This window comes from Euphorbia lathyris, chromosome 9, assembly GCF_963576675.1.
Source record: "Euphorbia lathyris chromosome 9, ddEupLath1.1, whole genome shotgun sequence".
In the NCBI taxonomy this organism is placed as follows: domain Eukaryota; kingdom Viridiplantae; phylum Streptophyta; class Magnoliopsida; order Malpighiales; family Euphorbiaceae; genus Euphorbia; species Euphorbia lathyris.
Genome location: NC_088918.1, coordinates 5,082,148 through 5,109,034, shown reverse-complemented (window position 1 = coordinate 5,109,034; position 26,887 = coordinate 5,082,148). Strand labels below are relative to the sequence as shown.

The window sequence follows — 26,887 nt, the reverse complement described above, 5'->3', positions numbered from 1 at the left end:
AGTTTAATAAATTATTTCTCAAATTGACCCAACTTACCAATGTTAAGGATAAAATAGCTTTTGACTACCAACTTTAGGGATAAAATTGCACTATTTTAAACGTTAAGAACAAAATTGCTCTTGACTATAGATGTAAAGGGTGTAATATCACTTAACTATAACAATATTAACATTACAACCCTAAGCTTCATTTATTGAAGTAAAAATCCTTAAATTTTACACTATTGTAATATTAAAGTTCAAATCAACAAAAATTCGTTAAACATATAACCAAATGATGACCTCGATAAATTTAATTACATCATCGACACTTTTTTTTTTATCTATACTACCATAATAAAGAAAAAAAAATCTAAAAAAGGAATTATATTAGGTTTAAACTGTATATATATATATATATACAAAACCAAAAAATAAACTAACATAGTTAATTCCTACCTTGTAGTAACTAAGTTGACAATGCACACTGAATTTGTACGCTGTGGCTAAATTTTCACTAAAAACAAACAAATGCGTTGTGGCTAAACCCGAACAAAATAAATTGTCAGTTCGAACACTAGTAAGAACGCCAAGGGACTGTAGATTTAACCTTAAACTTTTGCTCTAAACCAAACATGGCATCTTTGATAGATGAGACCTCAAGTTGTAGAAATTCCCGAGTCGAATCTTCCTTCATCATCTGCAACACCTTCAACGCTCGTTGCTCTTTTAACTCGCACATCATCTTGTCAATTGCGCTAATTTCTTGTTGTAGTTTTACTTTGTTCTCATCACATTCTGCAACTAAACTTTGATATCTTTTCGATTGATTCTCGAGTTTTTCTTGCTTTAGTTTGAGAATCAACAACTCTTCAATACAATCTACTAGTGCCTTGACATCAAATCCAACCGATTCAAGAATATCAAGAGCTTTCAAATAGCTGTGGATAAGGGTCATTGGATCGTCAATTCGCAACTTGGTTACCTTCTCTACGACGGAAACAAAGGTCCACATATGACCGATAGCTGCTCCTTCGCGAGTCTCCTCGTTGCAATCCAATAAAGGAATAAAATGGGGGTTCTGCGGTAGGATTTGGAAAACTTCTAGAGAATCAAAGTGTTTCCACAGAAACGAACTCTTTCTGAAAGGCAGATTTTCGGTCCAGGCAGATTCGCTCTCCGCTTCAACATTTGCGGATTGGTTAAGGCTTTCATAATTTTCTACATTGATGACTTCAATAGGATCTTCATTTGTCTCGTCTTCTCCAGCTGCAAAACATCAGTTTTTTCAATAATACTGACACGCATCATCAGCTAAATACGTGTACAAAGTGTGGTTACCTGCAGTAGGAACCTGCTGTCCTGTAACTTGAGCATTCAGTCCTCTTTCCGTCTCCTTTGAGGACTGTGCCATTCCATCTCCGTTCGTTCTTGCATTGTCTGTAACTCGTTCTGATGAATTCAATGACATCAAAGTCACCTGACATTCATCAGGAGACGGTAAAACGTCGGTAGAGTTCTCTGTTCTGAGCTCGTTGGAACAGTTTGGAAGTGTCTCCTTAGTTTCAGGTGCTGGCATCTTTTGTTTCTTATTTGTTGATGTTGCACAAAAAGGGCTTGAATGCTCTACCGGATTCTTCCTCGACTTCTTAATTTCACTATGATTGTCAGCTCCGCTTGAACCCTTCAAGGAAACACGTGCTGATTGTTCTTCGCACTCTGTTCTGCACGGTACTACCTGAAACAAAGGTTAGTGTCTCAATAGTCTAGATGAAATTCTGCTAAAGCAACTTAAATAAAAAATGCCCCTATTTTAATCCTTTCTTTTGATCCACCGAGGAGAAGATAGGAAGACGGGGCATCACACATTCATCCGGGTGACATTGCTTTTGAGTAGGGGTGGCAATTTCTGACACGAAAACACGATTTACAGAGACAACCTGACTGACACGACACAATTGACACGAAAATCATTTTTCTAGTATTTATAACATATAAAACCATACGGAACATATATATGAGATAACACGATTTTGACACCAAACACGAAATTGACACCTCTACTTTCGAGACCAGGTATTGTCTCAGTTTCTCTCTACACACTCACAGACAAGAAGAAAGTTTAAGGGCCTATAGCCAATCCCCTGCCAAGACATACCGAGTAATGAGTAAGCGAAGGAGTATTCGTTTACCTCTCCTTATCGTAAATTCAATCACGGAAGCCGTAAATACTTTGTAATTGAAATGTTTACGTACCATTTCAATTTAAAAACTAAAACACAAGTAGTAAGTTAACGCATAAATAAATATGAATTCAGAATAAGAAGCGGGAACCGAAGCATATTGTATTAACCAAAAAAATAAATAATACAATGGATGAAGCTTAACAGCGTATGATTATAAAGACTATTTAAGAGGGATCGCCTGAGGCGAGCGGGTGCACTTACAAAATTCTTTCCCTTGTTCAGACTGTTAGATCCAGCCAACTGCAGGTCTCTAGTAATTGTACTGTCTGTAACTTGTTCCGTTGAGTTAATTAGCATCGAAGCCGCACGACATTCATCAGGAGATAAATGGTTGGAAGAGTTTGGAAGTGTCTCCTTAATTTCAGGTGCTGGAATCTTTTGCTTCTTACTTGTTGATGTTGTAATAGGAGAAGTCGACTGCTCTAAGGAATTTTTCCTTGACTTCCTAACATAATATCGCTCCTTGCCATGATTGCATGACGTCCTTGAACCTTTAACGGAAACATGTTTTGATTCTTCTTCTTCATTTTCATCTTCATCTGCTGATTCTTCTTTTTCTTCTTCACGTGCTGATTCTTCTTCTTCTTCGTCTTCTTCGCGTGCTGATTCTTCTTCTTCTTCTTCTTCGTCTTCTTCACGTGCTAATTCTTCTTCTTCCTCTTCGTCTGCATCTGCTGATTCTTCGTTTTCTTCTTCTTCACGCGCTGATTCTTCGTTTTCTTCTTCTTCACGTGCTAATACTTCTTCTTCTTCTTCTTCACAAGCTAATTCTTCTTCTTCTTCTTCATCATCTTCATCTTCATCCGCTGATTCTTCGTTTTCTCCTTCTTCACGTGCTAATGCGTCTCCTCCTCCTTTTTCTTTTTCTTCTTCTTCCCGCGGTATTATGTTTGGTATTTCCTGAAAAAAAGCACAGTATCTCAATTGTCTAGATAGAATTCTGCTATAGCAACTTAGATAAACAATGCCCGATTTTAACGTTTTTATCCGACCCTCCAAACATAGTTATTAAAGTCATAAGGCGCACTAAAGCGCAAGGGAGTCCTAGAGCCTAGGCAGGCACAAGAAGAACACATAAAATGCATGAAATCACAGTTGGTGCATAGTTCTCTCCTTCAAAATTGCAGCTCGGTCCCCAAAACCGAGCAGCATTTTTTTTTTTTGTATTGTTCTTTGCAATATTTCTGCCGTCTACATCTTCTTTCGTTTTCTTTTTATTCTAATTTAGTTTCGGCCTTAGATCATATAGATAGGACAGACATGAGATTAAAACATCACATTTTGAACTTGAAATCCTAAAAAACATTATGCAGAGCTTTTAGATTTGTGCATAGGCGCTCCTCCAGCAAGGTGCTAGGCTCATAAAGGCGCACGACTCTTGAACAGAGCCCACCTTTTATGCCTGAGGCGTGCCTTTCTGCATCACAAAATAACGTACTGATTTTCAGACCAGTTATTGTGAGTCCCTATATCTGCACACTCACGAGTAAGAAAGAAGCACGATTAAAGGCATATAGGCTATGTTGCACAGAAACAGACACGGGAAACGTTATTTCTAAAAAATATATAGCTAGTAAACAATAATGGAAACAGAAAAGAAACTGAAATGGAAACGAAATGCGGAAATGCTAATGAAGAGTGTTGCGAGCAAAATAGCATATAGGCTAAGTCTATACATCCTAATTTGAAACTTGAGATTTGAGCATAGCCACGCCTTGGCATATAGGCTATGTTGCACGCAAACAGAAACAGACAGCAGAAAAAACTTTATTTCTGAAAAAAATATAACTAGGAAACGATAATGGAAACAGAAAAGAAACGGAATGCGGAAACACGGGTAAATTACACTCATGGCCACTTAACTTTACTCATTTAACATTATGGTCACTGAACTTCAATTCTTAATAATATGGCCATTGAACATTACACTTTTTAACACCGGTGGCCACTCAACGTCTCAAAACAACCTTTGACGGTCTCAAAATAAAAAATTCGAAGAGTTAATAATATTCTAAGGAACTTTAATTCTTGAAAATTTTTGTTTTGAGGTCATTTAGGTGTTTTTTTATGAGGAGAGAAAGAGTGAATTTGTAGAGAGAGAAAGCTCCAAAAAAAGGTGATTTTGGAAAATAAAAAATATGGTTTAATGGTAAATGTCATTCTGAACAACTTTAATTCTTGAATATTTTCATTTTGAGGTCGTTACCGTTCATTTTGAGGAATTAATTAAAGTTCAATGGCCACTCCGTTAAAAATAGAAGTTCAGTGGCCACAATGTTAAAATGAGTAAAGTTCAGTGGCCATGGATGTAATTTACCCGTGGAAACACTAATGGAGAAGAGTTTCCGTGCAATATAGCATATAGGCTAAGGCTATATATCCTAATTCGAAACTTGAGATTTGCGCATAGGTGCGTTTCCGGCAACGCGCTAAGCTCATAAAGGCGGACTCAGACACACGCCTCTTGAACAAAGCCCACCTTTTGGCTTCTCAGGCAATATACCTAGAGCCTAGCTCCTTTTACGACTGAGGCGTGCCTTTAATAAATAATGTATTGATTTTCAGACCAGTTATTGTCTCAGTCTGCACACTCACTACTACTAAGAAGCAAGTTTAAAGGCATGTAAGCTATGTTGCACGGAAACGGAAACGGACAGCGGAAAACGTTATTTCTAATGGAAACAGAAAAGAAACTGAAAACGAAATGCGGAAACGCTAATGAAGAAAAGTAACGTGCAAAATAGCATATAGGCTGATGCTATACATCCTAATTCAAAACTTGAGATTTGAGCATAGGTGTGCCTCAGGCAAGGCGCTAGGCTCATAAAGGCGGACTCAGGCGCACGCCTCATGAACAGAGCCCGCCTTTTGGCTTCTCAGGCAACATACCTGGAATTAATCAAGTTTAAAGGCATGTAAGCTATGTTGCACGGAAACGGAAACGGCAGCGGAGAACGTTATTTCTAATGGAAACAGAAAAGAAACTGAAAACGAAATGCGGAAACGTTGGTGAAGAAAAGTTTCGTTCAAAATAGCATATAGGCTGAGGCTATACATCCTAATTCAAAACTTGAGATTTGAGCATAGGTGCGCCTCAGGCAAGGCGCTAGGCTCATAAAGGCGGACTCAGGCGCACGCCTCGTGAACAGAGCCCACCTTTTGGCTTCTCAGGCAACATACCTGGAATAATCAAGTTTAAAGGCATGTAAGCTATGTTGCACGAAACGGAAATGGACAGCGGAAAACGTTATTTCTAATGGAAACAGAAAAGAAACTGAAAACGAAATGCGGAAACGCTAATAAGAAAAGTTTCGTGCAAAATAGCATATAGGCTGAGGCTATACATCCTAATTCAAAACTTGAGATTTGAGCATAGGTGCGCCTCAGGCAAGGCGCTAGGTTCATAAAGGCGGACTCAGGCGCACGCCTCATGAACAGAGCCCACCTTTTGGCTTCTCAGGCAACATACCTGGAATTAATAGCCTAATCAAAATGTGTTATTTATTTGAAAATTGAGCATATCAAGTGCAGTAATGGACATAAAGCAAACCAGACAAAGAGATCATGAATAAAAATCAACATTTTTCAAATTACCAATTTGATTCCATCAGTAACGAATAAAGCATTGGTTCGCTGAGGGGGTCAATTTTATACGTGACTGTGTTAAAAAAAGTTTTTTTGTTAAACCGAACCTGCTCAAACTTTTTTTTCATCTCAAAATTAAGCTACATTTTAGGCTTAATACATCATTTGCCCTCCGAACTTCTCCAAAAAACTTGATCGACCCCTTGAACTTTCAAAGTGTTTCGATAGCCCCTGGACTTGCATAAATGTTCATTGAACGTAAAATGTAATCAATTAATCACTAGGTTGCAAAAAAAAATTAAGTTAAATGCGGAATATGTATTGTACACGTCTTAGATTGTTATTACATAATTTATAAAATAGATTAAAAATGAAGTTCTTACTTGCTCAACTATAAATTTGTCTTCTCCAATATTAGAACTACATACCCCGACCTTGATAGTAAAGATGTATCGCGTTTAACTTACTTTTTTTGCAACCGAGATTAATTGATTAAATTTTACCATAACTGAACATTTTATGCAAGTTTAGGCACCTATCGAGACACTTCAAAAGTTCAGGGACCAATCAAATTTTTTTTGAACAAGGTCAGGAAGCAAATGATGTATTAAGTCTATATTTTACTACAAAGGTAAAATTGAGTTGAACAAACATATTGAAATTTATAGCCAGTCATGTATTAATCAATCAATAAAATTGAGTAGTTTTTATTGAAATTTATAGCCAATCATGTATTAATCAATCAATTTGAATTTTGTAATTACACACAACTGAATGAGACAATTTTAATTTGTTCGGGAACATGAGGGCCAAAACCAGGTAATTCTAACCACTGGAGGCCGAAACCATGTGATTCCGCGGCCCGGGGCCTGGTCCGCCCCTCGAGATGATGAATAAAAAAGACAACATGTAGAAAGTACCAATTCGATTCCACATGCAATCTAATCAAAATTTCAACAATTGGGGCAAATGAAAAATTGAAAAACCCTAATAAATTAGGATAGAAAACTCACCTTCTTTTTAGGGTGTCGAACCCATCTTCCAAACATCCAAACATGGTGAAACCTCAACAAACCTCCATTAAAATCCCACTGTTCACTCGGATTTTCAAAAACCACAGTATACTTTCTTCTCAATTTTTTCTTACGCTTCCGAACATCAACTTTACTAACCACTCCCGTCCACCATCCATCACGGTGAAAAGCGTCGACGACGTCGTACGGCTCATAAATCTGCTTAGCCGCAGAAGGCGGAGGAGCAGGCCTAATGAAAGAAATGTCGACGTCCTCTATCAATAGCTCATCCGGATAATCATCAGATAGTAAACTCTGGTATTGGACTGAGATTTTGTTTTTTCGATAAGTATTAAGGACCTTGGCTTCATACCAAGCTCCTCTAAATCCTTCTTCGTCGCTGGTGACCTCCACTGCTGCATTGACTTTTAGAAATCTGAACTTATCTTTCCTCTCTTTGTCGATTATCGGAATGGCTTTGGGACCTCGCCGTGCTATTCTTCCCATTGTCGTCGGAAGAGACGGAAGAAGACCTGAGGAAGACAGACAGACAAATGATTTTCTGTTTGGGTTGAAAATTAGTATAATGGTAAATTACAATTCTAATTCTGTTGAGGATAAGTTACCAAAATAGGTCTAGAGTTTTTTTGGAAAGTATCAACGTGGGCTCCACATCCAAAATAGCACAAATGCAGACTTATATTTAAAAAACGAGTTCTTATATTAAACGTTCGGTCTTTCATATTACTTGAAGGACATGCGATTCACATTTGGACACGTGTATTGTGACCAACTCAAAGAGCTAGGTATGTGCACTCTCTCTATCACTTGGACCTCGAATATTAGCTTAAGAGTCTTGAATTACTAATTGGCTTAATCGTTAGAGTGTTTTCAGGGTCCGATCCACACACAGAGACGACTTCCGGAGGAAACACGCACCTCGAAGGACGCCCGATAGCAAGCGGGACCCATTGGCGTGACCCCCTCGGCCACTGTAGCTACACACCTTATTAATATGTGTGGGTCGATATTACACATGTTAAAAAATGTATTAAAAGTCATCCGTTTGACATTGATAACCGGATGCTATTAATAATTTTTTTTTTTAAAAAAATAGTATCAATTTAGGCATCAATAATGAAATGTGACACGTCATTCGTATTATTACTCCATTAAGTTCTGATTTCTCTCTATGTACAATTGACAAACCTTAACGGAATAATATAAATGATGTGTCACGTTCCGTTATCAATACCTAAATTTGTACTCTTTTTTAAACGTTAAGTATATATTGGTGTTATTTTATACGTTGAACCTAAATTTATACTTCTCCAAAAACTATAGATCTATTTTAGTACTTTATCCTTTCTTTTTAGGTTTAAAGTGTTATTTAGCTCCTAATCTAACCAAATTTTATCATTTGACCGCTGAAGTATTATTTTGACACATTTAGCTCATAAACTATTCCAATTGCTGAAATTTCACATAATTTAGATAGAAACTTGATAAACTCGTTCTCTGATATGTAGTGATATTTTGACACCTGGACTTAACACATGACACATCTTAAAATTTATCTGTCACATAAATTTTCTTACATGAAAATAATTAATTAGAATTTAAAAAATGTGTAAAATACCACTAACATTTACACCTAAGGGGGCGTTTGGTTCAAACTTCGGAATCGGAATTGGAATCGGAATCGGAATGTTACGGAATCAGAATCGGAATGACTATTTATTTATTTTGTTTGGTTTAATCCGGAATCGGAATCCGATTACTTTTAACATTGTTTGGTTCAAATCTTAGAATTGGAATCAAAATCAAAATTGTACAAAATCAATTTTTTTAAATTTTAATAAATAAATAAAATATGAAAACCATTAATAATAAACTAACCGAAAATAATTAATTATAAAAATATTTATAAATTAATTAGTATATAAATAAATATACTATATATTATAGTATATAGAAAATATTTGAACAACCAACCTATTATATGATAAATATACTATAATATATATGTAAATAAATATATTATATTCTAACCTATTATTGTACCTTTTTATAGTGTATGGCAGTTACAAAATGGTGGACTATATTTTTCCTTTTTTTTTAATTAAATTTATAAGGAATGGGAATTAAATTTGATTGAAGGGGAAGGAGAGGGAAGGAGTGATTCCCTTAGTGGGGTGAATGTGATTTCATTCAAATATGAAAATTGTAAAACCAAACACTTACAAAGGTAATTAATTAGTCACATTCTCATCCCCTACTACAAATATGTTTAACCAAACACTCTCTAAGAGCAATTTTATCCATAACGTCTAAAATGGTATAATTTCACTCTTAATATTTGCAGCCTAAAGCAATTTTATCTCTAACGTTGATAAGTTGTGTCAATTGGAAAAATTATTTATTAAATTATCTTTTCGATCATAAATCTTGTCATCTACATTTTACATGTACGTCATTTTCTCTATCATTAATAATAGATCATAAATATACTATTAAATGTTGATTTTTAAAATAAAAAAGTAATTATTTTAAAAATAATTGTATTTTTGTACGAGTTGGATAAAAAAAACACATATGTATTTCCTCTGTCAATAGCTCATCCGGATACTGAGAATTTGTTTTTTCCATAAGACTTAAGGATCTTGGCTTCATACCAAGCTCCTCTAAATCCTTCTTCGTCGCTGGTGACCTCCACCGCTGCATCGACTTTTAGAAATCTGAACTTATCTTTCCTCTCTTTGTCGATTATCGGTATGGCTTTGGGACCTCGCCGTGCTATTCTTCCCATTGTCGTCGGAAGAGACGGAAGAAGACCTGAAGAAGACAGACAGACAAATGATTTTCTGTTTGGGTTGAAAATTAGTATAATGGTAAATTACAATTTTAATTCTGTTTAGGATAAGTTACCAAAATAGGTTTATGTTTTTTTTTCGGAAAGTATCTATGTGAGCTCCATTTAAAAAAGAGTACTAATAGTATGTTTGGTTGCTGCTTTTCGACCTCTTGTTTAACTTTTGTAGCCAAAAGGTAGATTTTTATAAAAACGGAAAATCCCAATTTTTTTTGGAAAAGTAATCTTTTCAAATAGCAAACATCAGGTAAAACAAATGGGCACTTATGCCTCGATAACTATACGTGACACATCATTCATATTACTCCGTTATGTTTTGATTTCTATCTCCGTATACCGTTGATAGAACTTAATGGAGTAATATGAATGACATGTTACGTTCTGCAATCAAAACTAATATAATGATAAAGCAGTCTAAATTGATACTTCTCCGAAAATCATAAACCTCTTTTATTACCTTATCCCTTAATATAATGGTAAAGTACAATTCTAATTCTTTTTAGACTTAAAATGTAATTTAACCCTATGATCAATCTAAAATTTTAGAGATAAAGTACAAAAATATCATTAACGCTTATAGTCATGGGCAATGTTACTCTTAACGTGTAAAATTATACAATTTTACCCAATATTAATAGTCAAGAGTAATTTTACACCTAATATTGCTAAGTTGGGTCAAGTTCAGACATTATTATTAAATACAGATATTTTGTTTCTTATTATGCAAAAATTGAATATCAGTTCGTTTTAAAAAAAAATCATATTTTCTGTGATTTAATAATAGAATTATAGGTTAATATTTATAAATTTGGTAAAATATTTTAAAGAAAATTTTATCCAACTCGTACAATAGACTATATATTTTTTAATTTAAAAGAATCACATTTTATCATATATTTATGATATGTTACTAATGGTTGATAAAAACGACTCACATGTAAAGTGTAGATGACAAGATTCATGGCCGAAAAGATATTTTGATGAATTATTTATCAAATTGACTCAACTTGACAATGTTATGGGTAAATTTGCTTTTGGCCGCTAATATTAGGGGTAAAACTGCACCATTTTAGATGTTAGGAAGCTCCTGACTGTAAACATTAGGGATATTTTTGCAACTTATACTAAATTTTTTATCATTGGGTCTCTCATGTATTATTTGGTAAAATTTAGCCCATGAACTAATTTCATTGATAAATTTCATTCAATTTAAATGGAAACTTGACTGTAATCCTTGATATATATATATTGATATTTTGACATTTGGATTTGACATGTAACATATTTTAAAGTTTATGTGTCACATAAATTTTCTTATGTGAAAATAATTATTTAGATTAAAAAATAAATAAATCCCGAAAATAAAATTTTATTAAGTTTAAGTGTCAAAATATTATCACGTGTTAATAGAATAATAGTTTTATTATGTTTCCATGCAAATTCGTTGAAATTTCACTGATTAAGATATGTCAAGAGCCAAATATGACTAAATAATAAATCAGGGTCAAATAATTTTCTTTTAATAGAGTTTTAAGCTTTTTTTTTTATTATTAATGTTACTAATAGGCTTAATAAATCATATATACTGAATTTGTCCAAAAAACTTGATTGGTCTCTAGATTATATATAGTGTTTTATTAGCCCCATAAACTTATTAGTCACTTAAATTTATTTAAAGTGACATATTGACTTTCTGAACTTTTTTAAAGTGATGTTTAAATATATAAAAAAAATGAAAACTTAAAAAATATAAAAGTCTAATTCGTGATTTCAAGTCTTTAAAGCAAATTAATTTTCTGTTATATATATTTTTATGGTGTTTTATAGATTTAGAAACTTAATTATAACATTTTAACAAATTTAATAGACTAATAAAACATCATATAAATTCAAACGAGCAAATGAAGATTTTTTGATAAATTCAGGAGAAATGATGTATTAAGCAAAACTAATACCGTCATTCTTTTTACCTTTTTAATTTCATTTATGTTGTTATCTAAACTCCTTTGATCCCAATCCCCAAAATTTTCTATTCTTATCCTTATAAAATTATATTTAGTCTTTATTTTATATTGGGTGTTGTTACTTACCGCCCTCAAATTACCTCTTGCCGCTCCCATTTGAACAATTTTACCCTTTCGAAGAAGAAAAAAATGCCAATTTTGATCTAGGTGGGTGCCAAATCCGCCCAGCCAATGTCTTGGGCGGGTGGTATATCCGCCCAAGCCATTGGCTGGGTGGATGCTCGATCCGCCCAACCAATGGGTTGGGCGGGTGCTGGATCCGCCCAGCCCATTGGCTGGGCAGATCTGGCACCCACCTATACCAAAATTAGGCCTAGGCACAATCGTAGACTTTTTAGCGATGGAAAATACAAAATTTTCCAATGTTTTGTGACGAAAAATGCTAATCGTCACAAAAAAATATGCATTATTTTCATAATTTTTTTGAGAAAAAATGTAAATTTTATTGTTTCCGACTCATAATCATACATTTTCGGGATTCAGATTGTCACATATCAATTATTTTCATAATTTCAATTATTATTGTTCGAGTTTGTGATTTTAGAGAAAGAATTTTTAGTTTTTTTTATCAAAATTATAAGAAGGGCAAAAAAGTCCAAATGAGGACGGTAACTAGTAATTTGGGAACGGTATTGAGTAATTCATTTTATATTTTATTTATTTAGTCTTACTTTCTAACCTCGAAAAAATAGTTTTAACCAATTTTTTTTATTTGATCATATTATTGCAATTTCAATATTTATTTCTTAATTATTTTTTAAATATATTTTTATGTATTTTTTAATTTTATTTCAATTTCTTTTATTTTACCGTCTTTTTATTTTAATTATTAAAATAATTGATTTTATAGGAAAAATATCTCGGTTAAATAATATTTTTGTCTGGTAATACATTCGCTAAATGCATAAGATAAAAAAATTTAAAAAATTTCCTTAAGGCCAACTTAAATATAAAATAATAATTTATTAAATATATATGAAAATTATATATATAATTCATAAAATAAAGCACTTCCCTAAACAATTTTTATTTCAAAGTTGAGAAAAATAGTAACCACATGGGTTTTTTTAGAATTAACCTTGGTCTTAATTTTAACTTTCTCTCTTTCAATTCTTGCTTAGTACTAAACTTATGTTTATATTTTGGCTTAATACATAGCCAGCTCCCTGTACTTGTCCATTTTTTTTCATTTCACCCCTAAGCTTAAGTGACTTTCATTTTACCCCTGAACTTACAAAAAGCAAACCATTTTACCTCTCCTTGCCACGTGGCACAAATCTAGCGGTCGGTTAATGGGTGGACTATTTCGTCGGTCAATGGCAAGGAGGGGGTAAAATGGTTGGCTTTTTGTAAGTTTAGGAGGTAAAATAGTTGGCTCTTTGTAAGTTCGGGGAGTTAAATGGTTGACTTTCTATAAGTTTAGGGGTAAAATGAAACTCACTTAAGTTCAGGGGGTAAATTGAAAAAACTGGATAAGTTCAGGGCTCTGGTTATGTATTAAGCCTTATATTTTTGGGATAAGGTACCAAAGTAGGCCTAAGGTTTTTGGAAAAGTATCAATTTAGTCTCAACGTTCAAAATAGTACCAATATAGGCTTAACGTTTATAATATAATATCAATTTAGGCTTAACGTTTACAATATAGCATCAATTTAGGCCTCACGTACAAAATAGCACCAATATAGGCTTAACGTTTACAAAATAATACGAATTTAAACTTAACGTTTACAAATAAACGTCACAATTAAATTAACCATATTATATTCTTTTCCTATTAACTTTATATGTTACTTTTTTATTTCGTTCTATTTTCTTATTTATTATAATAATTAATTAGTATTCTTGCCCATTAAAATCTTATATTTGTTTTTCATCAACCATTTCATTACTCCTAAATTTCATGGCTTATATAATATATGCAAACTAAAAGTAATTGAATATTCATAATATTTCGAACACTGACATATATCAATATTATTTTAACTAGTGTTCGAAATATTGTGAATATTAAATTACTTTTAGTTTGCATATATTATATAAGTCATGGAATTTAGGAGTCATGGAATGGTTGATGAAAAACAAATATAAGATTTTAATGGGCAAGAATATTAATTAATTGTATTATAATAAATAAGAAAACAGAACTAAATAAAAAAAATAACATATAAAATTAAGGGTTAAGGTGTAAAAATACCCCTAACGTTTTAGGTCAGGAGCAATTTTACCTCTAACATCTAAAATTGTGCAATTTTGCCCCTAACGTTGGAAGTCAAGAGCAAATTTACCCCTAACGTTAATGAATTGGGTCAATTTCAGACACTATTATAAAACACAGATATTTTTGTTATTTATTCAGCACCAATTCGTTTTGAGAAAATGATTTCATGTTTTTTATAATTTAATAATAGAATTTGAGATTAATATTTATAAATTTGGTGAATTTTTTGAATTTATTTTGTTTAATTCGTACAAAAAAGACAGCATATTTTTTTATTTTTTTCACATCCCAACGTATGTTTAAATAAGAAATATAAGATTTTAATGGGCAAGAATATTAATTAATTGTATTATAATAAATAAGAAAACAGAACTAAATAAAAAAAATAACATATAAAATTAAAGGTTAAGGTGTAAAAATACCCCTAACGTTTTGGGTCAGGAGCAATTTTACCTCTAACATCTAAAATTGTGCAATTTTGCCCCTAACGTTGGAAGTCAAGAGCAAATTTACCCCTAACGTTAATGAATTGGGTCAATTTCAGACACTATTATAAAACACAGATATTTTTGTTATTTATTCAGCACCAATTCGTTTTGAGAAAATGATTTCATGTTTTTTATAATTTAATAATAGAATTTGAGATTAATATTTATAAATTTGGTGAATTTTTTGAATTTATTTTGTTTAATTCGTATAAAAAAGACAGCATATTTTTTTATTTTTTTCACATCCCAACGTATGTTTATGATTTGTTACTGATAAAATGACACACGTATGAAGTGTATATGACATATTCATGACCGAAAAGAAAGTTTGATGAATTATTTATCAGATTGACCTAATTTATTAACGTTATGGATAAAATTGCTATTCGCTTCCAACGTTAGAGGTAAAATTGCACCATTTTAGACGTTAGGGGTAAAATTGCTCCTGGTCCAAAACGTTAGGGGTATTTTTGCACTTTAACCCTAAAATTAATAGAAAAAAAATATAATATGGTTAATTTAATTGTGATGTTTATTTGTAAATGTTAAGCTTAAATTCGTATTATTTTGTAAACGTTAAGCCTGTATTAGTGTTATTTTGTACGTAAGACCTAAATTGATGCTATATTATAAACGTTGAACCTAAATTGATATTATATTATAAAAGTTAAGTAAGTACTATTTTGAACGTTGAACCTGTAGTTATCCAAAAACAACTCAGGCTTATTTTGGTCCCTTGTCCCTGTCGTTTTTTGAACCATTCTTTGGTTCAACTTCAACGGCACTCAGCCACTCCTCTGCCGTCAGTTCTTCGTCGCCGGCCGTCCGACGCTCCTGGCCTGTGTGTTCCTCACCGCCGTCCATCTGTCTTCCTCGTCGCCGCCTGCTGTATTTCTCACCGCCGGTAATTTCATCCTTTTTCTCTTTCATTTTTGTTCTTCTGTTTGTAGAGTCGGAGGTTTCTTCCTGTACTGAAAAGCTTTTTCCATATTTTGTTCATCTGAATATCCTACTGCAATAATAGCCCAACTATTTGGAATTGGGAACTTCTGGTTTTGGGATAGTTTTGGGTCTGTGCTTATTTTTTTTTATTTTTTTTATTGTTGTGTGATTTGTTGCAAATAAAAAATCAATTACACCTTTTGAATTTTCATTATGGTGAACAAGAGATGAATTATAATTTAGATTCAGAGGGTGGTAGTGAGGAGGAATTGCTATAGGCTATTAGTCAACAAGACAATTTAGGATTTGCTATTTTTAGTTGAACAATGGAACTTTAGACTTGAATTTGGGATTTTTTTTGCATGTTTGAACTTAAGTTATGGTTAAAGATTTTGTCATGGTTTGATATTTATTTCATTTTTAGTTTTGTTTAGTTTTGAATTCATTATTTCTTATAAATTTATCATTATTTCCGTTGAATATTGCTAGATCCTATACTACCTTGCTATATTTGTTGATATGCTAATTGCCAAACAGGGTTTTATCAGTTAATTGCTTGATTTCTGCAGGTATGACTATAAATACAGTAAAATGTAGCATGCACTTGGAGAAGTTCAAGTCTTGGAATGCTGATCCAAGAGTTATTCAAGCAGTTGAAGCTACCTGCTTCAAATGGTTCCTAAGAATGGGAGATCCTGGCCATCAAAGCTTGCAAATGATAACTGCCTTGCTCTTCTTTTACAATAAAGATTCAGAATGCTTTCAGTTTCCCAAGGAGGATAGGCAGTCTTTGTATTTGGATTTTGGCCTGCAAGATATCCTGTATATTACAGGACTTCCCATTGATGGGATCCAGGTATGTTTATTGTTTTTGTTAGATTTTAGAAACTTAAAACAGAAAACTAAACAAAAACAGAGAAGTAAAGAAGAAGATGAAAGATAAAGCTAATACAAAGTTTTAGGCTACCAGTAAACTTTTACAGACCTTAACTTTTTCTGTTGTAAGCAAAGTCTGCAATTTCTGGTTTTTTAGCACAATATCATTGTGTTAACAGTTTTTATGACAAACAATTATAAGGTCCCTATAATTTGGAACTGTTTAAAAATGCCCTTAATATGCTTGTGGCAATTGGAATGCAGGTATCAGGGTTTGAGGACAAGGACAGTACTAAGGTTATCAAGGATCATTTTTGTGTTGATGAGAACACGGCTGCAAGGTTGTTTATGAAAAAAGATGGAAAGAATTGTGAGCAGATTAACCCGGCACGTTTGATGGAACTCTTTCAGAAAGTTCCTGAAAATGTAACTGATGCTGCTGCTTTGGAGCCTTATGTGAAGGCTTATTTATTATATCTGATTGGAGTAGTGCTTTTTTCGAACAATAGTAATTCCATTCCAGTATTGTATATACCACTGCTACAAAAAGATAAAATCAATAAATATGCTTGGGGGGCAGCATTAGTTGCATACCTCAAACGTTCCATGAGGAAAGCACATGAGAGTTTGATTAAACAGAAGAATTCAATTCTCGATGGTTTTTCATACGCTATACTGGTAAGGTTTTTAGATAATATTACTAATTTATTATTTTGATTTCTAATATATTAATGATTTTCATTGATAACTCGCATGCTTTTTGTCTTGTAGGTATTTGCATTAGAGCGATTTTCAATTTTTCAAGGTTCATTTGCTCGACCATCAGAATTTCCTTTATTTTTGGGGTGGATGAATACAACGAGTGCAAAATTTAAAGACACTCAAAACATGACCATGGTGCAAGCATACAAGGAACGATTAGAGAGATTGACTGAGGAAGATGTGAGTTTCTTTCCCATTGTATTGTTCCTTTTCATATGTTTAATGTTTTCCCTGTTTTATGCCTTAGTAGTTACTAACCTTCATAGTTATCAATGACGACGCCATGGCACTCCTATGGCGCACCAGGCGCACTCCATGTCGCCATGGAGTGAAAATGGCGGGCGGTGTTCGAATGGCGCGCGCCAAGTGTGCCATTCTGCATCACAGTGCAGTTTGCAAAGGCGCGCCATATTAACCAACGTTTATTTTTATGACTGTATGAAAAAACGTGTATATGTGGGGCATAGTTATTAAAGGGTCATGGCGCACCAAGGCACAAGGGGTCCTGGAGCATGGCGCATTGCCATGGCGCACGCCTGAGCGACACACGGTGCACTATTTGATTATGTTATAATGTTAATATGACATTAAATATATGTTACATGTACACAAAAACTATTGCTCGTCTTGGATTCAGTTTGTAAATGTAGAGTTTGTTAGAATAGATAGATAGATAGATAGATAGATAGATTAATGCCTTTTTAGAGTTTGTTAGAATTCTGTTTGGTACTTAACTTGGTGTTTTTGTCAATTTAGTTTCATGTTTTTATGTGGTTTGGTCTTAATGCCTTTTTATGTTTTCACAGATTTGTTGGCAGCCTTATACTCTAGTTGACTGCACTATTAATTTGCCCAATGAGTGCGAGTCTCAATTGTGGCTTATATATGCTCGTGTGCCGTGCATCTGTTTCCATGAGGTGGCGATGAATCAACCAGAGTCGTGCTTCAAACAATTGGGATTGGAAGAAGGAGATGTGATTGAGCCGAAGGAATTAGGGTCGGACGAATTCAGGAAGCAAAGAGACAAAAGAGGAAGGATGATGATTCAACTAAGCAAGAATAAAGATAAAAATTGGAAACAATGTAACCCTTTCTACAAATGTATGAATCACGTATGGACGAGGCGAAACCTCTGTATTCTGAAAAGAGATTTCGTCTTTACAGGGGTGCTGATAAATGACGACGAGGTATGATTTTAATTTTGTATATCTCATGGTTTTTATAAACATTTCGATTACAAAGTATTTAGTTTACTGCCTCGGTGATTGAATTTACGATAAGGAGAGGTAACGAAAGCTTACTCGTTACTCTGTATGTCTTGGCCGGGGATTGGCTATAGGCCCTTGAACTTTCTTCTGGTCTGCGAGTGTGCTGACAGAAAGTGAGACGATATCTGGTCTCGAAAGCAATGTTACCCGGATGAATGTGTGATGCCCCGTCTTCCTATCTTCTCCTCTGAACACCTCGGTGGATCAAAAGAAAAGATTAAAATAGGGGCATTGTTTATTTAAGTTGCTTTAGCAGAATTTCATCTAGGCTATTGAGACACTAACCTTTGTTTCAGGTAGTACCGAGCGAAGAACAATCAGCGCGTGTTTCCTTGAAGGGTTCGAGCGGAGCTGACAATCATAGTGAAATTAAGAAGTCAAGGAAGAATCCGGTAGACGACCATTCAATCCCTTTTTGTGCAACATCAACAAATAAGAAACAAAAGATGCCAGCACCTGAAACTAAGGAGACACTTCCAAACTGTTCCAACGAGCTCAGAACGGAAAACTGTGGCGACGTTTTATCTTCTCCTGAGGAATGTCAGGCGCCTTCGATGTCAATGAACTCAACAGAACAAGTTACAGACAATGCAAGAACGAACGGAGATGGAATGGCACAGTCCTCAAAGGAGACGGAAAGAGGACGAAATGCTCAAGTTACGGGACAACAGGTTCCTACTGCGGGTAAGCACACTGTACACGTATTTAGCTGATGTTGCGTGTCAGTTTTATTTTGATTATTGAAAAAACCGATGTTTTGCAGCCGTAGAAGACGATACAAATGAAGATCCTATTGAAGTCATCAATGTAGAAAATTATGAAAGCCTTAACCATTCCGCAAATGTTGAAGGGGAGAGCGAATCTGCCTGGACCGAAAATCTGCCTTTCAGAAAGAGTTCGTTTCTGTGGAAACACTTTGATTCTCTAGAAGTTTTCCAAATCCTACCGCAGAATCCCCATTTTATTCCTTTATTGGATTGCAACGAGGAGACTCGCTAAGGAGCAGCTATCGGTCATATGTGGACCTTTGTTTCCGTCGTAGAGAAGATAACCAAGTTGCGAATTGACGATCCAATGACCCTTATTCACAGCTATTTGGAAGCTCTCGATATTCTTGAAGCGATTGGATTTGATGTCAAGGCGCTGGTAGATTGTATTGACGAGTTGTTGATTCTCAAACTAAAGCAAGAAAAACTCGAGAATCAATTGAAAAGATATCAAAGTTTAGTTGCAGAATGTGATGAGAACAAAGTAAAACTACAACAAGAAATTAGTGCAATTGACAAGATGATGTGCGAGTTACAAGAGCAACGAGCGTTGAAAGTGTTGCAGATGATGAAGGAAGAACGAGCGTTGAAAGTGTTGCAGATGATGAAGGAAGATTCGACTCGGGAATTTCTACAACTTGAGGTCTCATCTATCAAAGATGTCATGTTTGGTTTAGAGCATAAGTTTAAGGTTAAATCTACTGCCCCTTGGCGTTCTTACTAGTGTTTGAACTGAATTTATTTTGTTCGGGTTTATCCACAATGCATTTGTTTGTTTTTAGTGAAAATTTACCCACAGCAACTCAATCGAAACTCGTCCTACAAATTCAGTCTGCATTGTCAACTTAGTTACGACGAGGTTTTTGGTTTTGTATATATTATATATATATATATATATATATATATATACAGTTTAAATCTAATATAATTCCTTCTTTAATTTTTTTTTCTTTATTATGGTAGTATAGATAAAAAAAAAAAGTGTCGATGATGTAATTAAATTTATCGCGGTCATCATTTGGTTATATGTTTAACGAATTTTTGTTAATTTCGAACTTTAATATTACAAATAATGTAAAATTTAAGAATTTTTACGTCAATAAATGAACTTTAAGGTTGTAATGTTAATATTGTTATAGTTAAGTGATTATGAATGTAATTTACACTCCTTATGTCTACAGTCAGGAGCCATTTTATTCTTAACGTCTAAAATGGTACAATTTGGTAGTCAAGAGCAATTTCACCCTTAATGTTAACAAGTTGGGTCAATTTGAGAAATAATTTATTAAACTATGTTTTCGGTCATGAATCTTGTCATTTATACTTCACATCCGAGCCATTTTATCATTCGTTATTAACAAATCATAAACATATAATTAGACGTGAAAAAAAAAATTAAAAATATATTGTCGATTGTACGATTTGGACAAAAAAAGAAAAATTGGTACTTTTTTTAAACGTTAAGCTCATATTGGTGCTATTTTATACGTGGAGTCTAAATTGATATTTCGTCAAAAAGCATAGACCTATTTTAATGTCTTATCTCTTCAATCAATGGATAAGTTACCAAAATAGGCCTGTGGTTTTTGAAGAAGTATCAATTTAGGCTCTACGTATAAAATAGCACCAATATAGGCTTAACGTTTAAAAAAGATATCAATTTAGACCTCGATATATAACGGATTGGACACGTCATTCCTATTACTCCGTTAAGTTCTGATTTCTCCCTCCACGTACAATTGACAGAACTTAACGGAGTAATATCAATAACGTGTCTCGTTCCGTTATCAAGACCTAAATTGGTACCATTTTTTAAACATTAAGCCTATATTTGTGCTATTCTGTCATTTACACAATTACAAATAACATATCGAAATGACAATATTTAAGTTTGGCAAATACAAGTTAATCATATAATGTTTACTTTGTTATTAAAACAGGTATAAACAACCCGTAAAAATACACATAACTGCTTTATTTTATCGATAAACTTGTTTGAAAAATCCGATACGATAGTCAATAACTGTCAAATCAGTCGGTTCAAATTTTCTATTGTGTGGGGGTAAAATTAAACTTGCTTAACAACGTTAGAGGTAAAATTACACCATTTCATACGTTAATGATAAATCTGCACTTCCCCGAAAACGTTAGGGGCAAATTTGTACCTTATCCCGTATTATGAGTAAATAACATTTACAGTCCCTAAACTACATGGATATTAACACTATAGCCCATAAACTTCCATTTCTTGACACAAAAACACATTTTTCATAACTGCAACAGCATTGTCCAAAACAACAAAAAATCTAATAAAAAAAAATGAAACTAAATGATGTCATTGAGAAATTTAACTCTCCGCCAAGGACCTGCAGATTTAACCTTAAACTTATGCTCAACATCAAACATAACCTCTTTAATAGACGAGACCTCGAGTTGTAGAAATTCCCGACTCGAATCTTCCTTCACCATCTGCGAAACTTTCAACGCTCGTTGCTCTTCTAACTCGCTCATCATCTTGTCAATTGCTCTAATTTCTTGTCCGAGTTTCGCTTTTTTCTCATCACATTCTGCAACCGAACTTTGATATCTTTTCGATTTATTCTTGAGTTTTTCTCGCCTTGTTTTGAGAATCAACAACTCGTTAACACGATCTACCACTACCTTAACATCGAATCCAATCGCTTCAAGAATAGCAAGAGCTTCCGAATAGCTGTGGAAAACGGTTACTGGATCGTTAATTTGTAACTTGGTTACCTTATCCACCACGGAAGCAAAAGTAAGCATATGTCCGAAAGCTGTTCCTTCGCGAATCTCATCGTTGATATCTGATAAGAAACTAAAATGTGGTTTCTGCGGTAGGATTCGAAAAACTTCTAGTGAATCAATGTGATTCCACAAAGACGAGCTCTTTCTGAAAAGTGGAAGATTTGTGTTCCGAGCTGGTACGGTCTCTACTTGCACATTATCTTCCGCGGCTGCAAATAAAAAAAGTTTTTCAATAATGAAAAAAACGAAACTGATGCGCATCAGCTGATTACGGTGTTCTTACCTCCTGCTGCCGGAACCTGCTGTACGGTACCTTGAGCATTCATTCCTCTTTTCCTCTTCTTCGCGGACTTTGTCGTTCCATCTCTATTCATATCGAACAGTGAGCATTTCGTTATTGCACTCTCTGTAGCTTGTTCTGCTAAGTTCATTGACATCGAAGGTACGCGACATTCATCACGAGATAAAACATTGGCACAGTTTTCCTCAATTACAGGTGCTGGCATCCTTTCTTTTTTAGTTCTTGATCTTGTACGAGGATAAGTCGGCTGCTCTTCTTCTTCTTCCTGGTCGGCTGAAGGATAACCATACTTAATCAGATCGGTAGAAAATCAAGTGCGGAACAAAATATAATGCGTATTCATCAATAATCGTGAAAAATATAATACACGTTTTCTGTGCGATCTGCGACCGGAATTGCAGATGATGTTCTAACCATAACAAATTCAACTTTACAATGAATACAGTTTTCGATAAAGGTGTCAAAACGCATTGCCATATCATAATCATGTTATGTGATCTATATATTCCTACGTAAATTATAATCGTGTTAAACGGGTTGCGTCAGACGGGTTCTCTCTATAAAGCCTATTGAACTTGTTTTAGTTGTCAATTCATTTCATGCTGCATATTCTATGTTGCATGGAAACTCTTCTTCATTAGTGTTTCTGTGTTTCGTGTCCGTTTCCTAGCTAATTTTTCTTAGAAATAATGTTTCCCGGTATCCGTTTCGTTTCCCGTTTCCTTGCAACATAGTTCATATTCCAGCTTACTTGACTTAACTAATTTTAGCCAATCTAATTAGCAAAGACCTATGTTGCACGGACACGGAAACGGATACAGAAACGGAAACAAACACGGGGAACGTCATTTCTAAAACATAACCTTCATAGAATAGCTTTGAAACAAAACCGGACACGGACAGGAAATGCCTACTAAAGAGGAGTGTCCGTGCAACATAGACAAAGACAAGGACTTCATCGACTTTCTTGGAGCGTGCTTCCAAATTCTATCATTTGAAAGCTCGCTCTTACTCAACCATTACATGCCAATTAGATAACAAATTAACGATGCGAAAATAGGAAGTAGCAACTCTCGAATATACTGAAAAACTATTACTCTGTTTTGTCATTTCAATTCCATGTGATGTGAGTTTACCTGCAGCTGCAACTTGAGCGTCCAGTTCTCTTTCAATCTTCATTGAGGAATCCTCGATTCTTGTTTCCGGTCCGGCTTCTTGGTGGTTACAGCTCTGCATTCATAGCAAGTTCGTTATTGGAGGCAATAGATACTTTGTAGTTGAATATGTATGTTCGATTTCAATTTGAGAACGACTTATGGTATTTTTTTCCCTTCTTCAATGGAAGATTTAAACGGATTGTCATGTTAAACGGATTGTCTATGTAAATTATGTTACCGTGTCAGAAATTGATAGACCTTCAACCCAAAGATGTAAATGTCCTAATTATGACTTGAAATTTCATTAATAAATGGAGTTCCTGATTTGAACGGGTCCAAAAATAGCTTATCTTTCAAGGTAGATTGTATCAACGAATATAGGAATTTAGTGTCTGTTTTACAGAAGTCGGAAATTCAATTTTGTTTCAATACAATCATTGAACTTCATATTTCATTTTCAATAAAGCCAACCAATTTGTGTACTAAAAAAAAAACAGCTACCACGTTTCTGACACATCAACCACAAGTTAGACCTGTTCGGTACGACAATTAGTTGGTATATAGTCGACACAACATTCCAGTAAGGGGTTCTCTAGACAAATTGCCTATAATACCATAAGTCGTTCTCAATTTAGCATTACTAACATAATAGTATCGGAACTTTAAAACAGGACATAAAAGTTTCCGAACTTTGACATATACGAACATAAAAGTCTAAATGACCATTGTAAGTACTTATTGACCATGTGAAATGCGTTAAAATCCTACTTCTTTAAGAGCCATGTTAGTAATCAAAATTACGGCACCTTCATATTAGTAAAGGAGTGTGATTTAGCTGCATTTTACGTGTTCAACCGGTATTTATACTAACATAAAAGTCTAAATGACCATTGTAAATACTTATTGACCATGTGGAATGTCGGTAAATCCTACTTCTTGAAGAGCCGTGTTAGTAATCTCAAAATTACGGCGCCTTCATATTAGTAAAGGAGTGTGATTTAGCTGCATTTTACGTGTTCAACCGGTATTTATACTAACATAAAAGTCTAAATGACCATTGTAAGTACTTATTGACCATATGAAATGCCGGTAAATCCTACTTCTTGAAGAGCCATGTTAGTAACCTCAAAATTATGGCGCTGTCATATTAGTAAAGGAGTGTGATTAAGCCGCACTTTACGTGTTCAGCAGGTATTTATACTGATCAACCGGTATTTATACTAACAGAAAAGTCTAAATGACCATTGTAAATGCTTATTGACCATGTGAAATGTCGATAAATCCTACTTCTTGAAGCGACATGTTAGTAACCTCAAAATTAAGGGGCTTCATATTTAGCCGCATTTTACGTGTTCAACAAGTATTTGTACTAATCATCGGTCATTTGGACTTTGGAATTTATGTCAGTATGTGTCAAACTTCTAAGACTTTTATATCGGGTTTTGAAGTTTACTAATCATTAACACCAAAATTAAGCGACCATATGTGTATTTTACTTGATATCAAATGTGAAGTTGAGTCACCTCCTATGTTGCAGGGACATGGAAACGGACACGGAAACAGAAACATAACCTTCATAAAACAGACTCGGATGCGAAACACACGGACACAAACGCGGAAACGCTACTAAAATTAAGGAGTTTTATACTGATCAGCGGTCATTTGGACTTTGGACTTTATGTTAGTATATGTCAAAGTTCAAAGACTTTTATATCCGGTTTTGAAGTTAACTAATCGTTAACACCAAAATTAATGGGCCATGTGTGTATTTTACTCAATATCAAATGTGAAGTTGAATCACCTCATATGTTGCAGGGACATAGAAACAGACACGGAAATGGAAACTCACACGGAAAACGTTAACTTTCATAAAATAGTCTACAAATGAAAACAGAAGCAGATGCGAAACAGACGCGAACATGGACACGGGCACAAACGCGGAAACGCTACTAAAGAAGAGTGTCCTCTACTAAAGAGGAGTATCCGTGCAACATAGGTCACCTCAAAACTTTAACCACAGTTGGTGTATTTTAGCAATCATAAGCAAGAAAAGTAACATTTTGATTTCATATCGCCCGGAAACTCTTCTTCACTAGCATTTAGGCCTTTCAGTAAAATTTTGATTTCATGTTAGAGTTTCCGCCAGTGGCAAATACAGGATTGGTCCGTTGTCGGGCCAATTTTACACGTGCGTGCTTAACAAAAGTTGCTAAATCGACATAGGTGTTATCATTTGAGTAGTCCCGGACCAATTTTTTACATGGCAATTTAAAACTTCTCAAAATTAAGCTAGATTTGGATTGCAAAAGTAAGATTGAGTTTTGAACTAACTTAGTTAAATTTTGTACTTAAATACAAACTCGTTAATTAACCACTCCAAACCTTAATTTGTCGGGACCGAAACCATACATAACAGGGGTAGTTCTAATGGCCAGGGGCCCGAAAACCATCCATGGTAGGGGTGGTTTCGGCGGCTGAAGGGGCTTGGCCCCTCCAGGGACCCCCTTGTCTCCGCCCCTCACATTTCATCCCCGTTTCCGGGTCTTTTCCGTTTCCAATACCATTTCCTAGCTAGATTTTTTAAGAAATAACATCTGGTGTCCGTTTTCATGTCAATTTCCGTTTCATGCAACACAGTTTCACATTTATTCTGATCAAATTTCAAAAAATAAAACAAAATCACAATGCATTTTGTTTGAAATAATGGAAAGTAGATGAAATCACACCTACCTGATTAGGAGGACGAACCCATTTTCCATCACTCCAAACAAAGTGAAACCTCAAATTTGCAGAGAAATAATCGAACTGTTCAGATGGATTTTCAAAGACAACAGTGTACCTTCTTCTAGACTTCCCCTTCTCCTCCTCCTCCGTGACTGAAACTTTACTCACCACTCCTTTCCACCACCCATTACGGCGGAAGGCGTCGACGATGTCATTCAGCTCATAAGTCTGATCAGCCGCAGTAGGCGGCGGAAGAGGCCTAATAAAGTAAATGTGGACACACTCTGTAATTGGGGGATTTGACTGGTACTGAACCCAAATTTTCTGCTTAGGGTTTGGTTTTGATTCAAGGACTTTGGCTTCATACCATGCTCCTCTAAACATTTCTCTGTTGATTCTCACTTCCACCATTGAATTTTTGGTTAGAAATTCCATCTTTTTGTCGTTGATCGCCGCCATGGCTATGGAATTTGGGCGTTTCTTCCGATCACTTTACAGTCGACTGCTTTTCTTTTTGCAAAATGCTTTTCTTTTGATCCATTTTTCTAAGGAAGGGCATCAATGTCTTTTCACTTATTCTTAGAAAGGTCTCCATGGTAAATAAAAATAGTTGTACAAACCGAACTGGTCAAAGAATCGGGGAACTAAAGGGTTAATGGTAGGGATGGCAACGGGTACTCTACCTGCGGGTACCCGGCACTACCCGACTCTAATGGGACTACCCGTACCCTATATAAAAGGGTATGGGATCAAAACCATTACGCGTTAGGGTAATGGGACGGGTATGGGAAGACCCCCCAGGGTACCCGTTACCTGTCATAATTTTTTTAAATATTAAAAAATATTATTGTGTTTTAGATGTAAGATGTGATATTTGAACATGAACTTTTTGTTTTTCG

At 34.6% G+C, this 26,887-nt stretch overlaps 3 protein-coding genes across 3 annotated transcripts; 1 reads left to right on the top strand and 2 right to left on the bottom strand.

Moving 5' to 3' along the window:
• Positions 1-374: 374 nt before the first annotated feature.
• Positions 375-7,352, bottom strand: LOC136205510 (DUF724 domain-containing protein 6-like). The gene is made up of 4 exons (XM_065996137.1): positions 6,824-7,352; positions 2,427-3,125; positions 1,321-1,717; positions 375-1,248 (listed from the first exon to the last, which is right to left on the bottom strand). The coding sequence occupies exons 1-4, from the start codon at positions 7,328-7,330 to the stop codon at positions 557-559; spliced, it is 2,295 nt and encodes a 764-aa protein (XP_065852209.1). The 5' UTR covers positions 7,331-7,352; the 3' UTR covers positions 375-556.
• Positions 7,353-15,130: 7,778 nt separating this feature from the next.
• Positions 15,131-19,980, top strand: LOC136206936 (protein MAIN-LIKE 1-like). The gene is made up of 7 exons (XM_065998147.1): positions 15,131-15,329; positions 15,937-16,223; positions 16,508-16,921; positions 17,015-17,185; positions 17,812-18,192; positions 18,570-18,957; positions 19,037-19,980. Exons 2-7 carry the CDS (start codon positions 15,939-15,941, stop codon positions 19,270-19,272), a joined length of 1,875 nt encoding a protein of 624 aa, XP_065854219.1. The 5' UTR covers positions 15,131-15,329; positions 15,937-15,938; the 3' UTR covers positions 19,273-19,980.
• A 1,178-nt stretch (positions 19,981-21,158) lies between these two features.
• LOC136207444 (DUF724 domain-containing protein 7-like) lies at positions 21,159-26,522 on the bottom strand. The gene is made up of 4 exons (XM_065998692.1): positions 25,995-26,522; positions 23,244-23,337; positions 22,090-22,380; positions 21,159-22,015 (listed from the first exon to the last, which is right to left on the bottom strand). Exons 1-4 carry the CDS (start codon positions 26,445-26,447, stop codon positions 21,366-21,368), a joined length of 1,488 nt encoding a protein of 495 aa, XP_065854764.1. The 5' UTR covers positions 26,448-26,522; the 3' UTR covers positions 21,159-21,365.
• Between the last annotated feature and the right edge of the window lie 365 nt (positions 26,523-26,887).

What these genes read in the sequence shown, in the direction of transcription:
- LOC136206936 (XM_065998147.1), top strand. Translation starts at nt 15,939, where the DNA reads ATGACTATAAATACAGTAAAATGTAGCATGCACTTGGAGAAGTTCAAG. An exon ending in GTTTTTCATACGCTATACTG is followed by an intron (nt 16,922 to 17,014) that starts GTAAGGTTTTTA and finishes TTTGTCTTGTAG; the next exon opens with GTATTTGCATTAGAGCGATT. An exon ending in AGAGATTGACTGAGGAAGAT is followed by an intron (nt 17,186 to 17,811) that starts GTGAGTTTCTTT and finishes ATGTTTTCACAG; the next exon opens with ATTTGTTGGCAGCCTTATAC.
- LOC136207444 (XM_065998692.1), bottom strand. Translation starts at nt 26,447, where the DNA reads ATGGCGGCGATCAACGACAAAAAGATGGAATTTCTAACCAAAAATTCA. An exon ending in GGGTTCGTCCTCCTAATCAG is followed by an intron (nt 23,338 to 25,994) that starts GTAGGTGTGATT and finishes CTATGAATGCAG; the next exon opens with AGCTGTAACCACCAAGAAGC. An exon ending in GCAGGTTCCGGCAGCAGGAG is followed by an intron (nt 22,016 to 22,089) that starts GTAAGAACACCG and finishes TTTTATTTGCAG; the next exon opens with CCGCGGAAGATAATGTGCAA.
- LOC136205510 (XM_065996137.1), bottom strand. Translation starts at nt 7,330, where the DNA reads ATGGGAAGAATAGCACGGCGAGGTCCCAAAGCCATTCCGATAATCGAC. An exon ending in TTCGACACCCTAAAAAGAAG is followed by an intron (nt 3,126 to 6,823) that starts GTGAGTTTTCTA and finishes GCTTTTTTTCAG; the next exon opens with GAAATACCAAACATAATACC. An exon ending in ACAGCAGGTTCCTACTGCAG is followed by an intron (nt 1,249 to 1,320) that starts GTAACCACACTT and finishes GATGTTTTGCAG; the next exon opens with CTGGAGAAGACGAGACAAAT.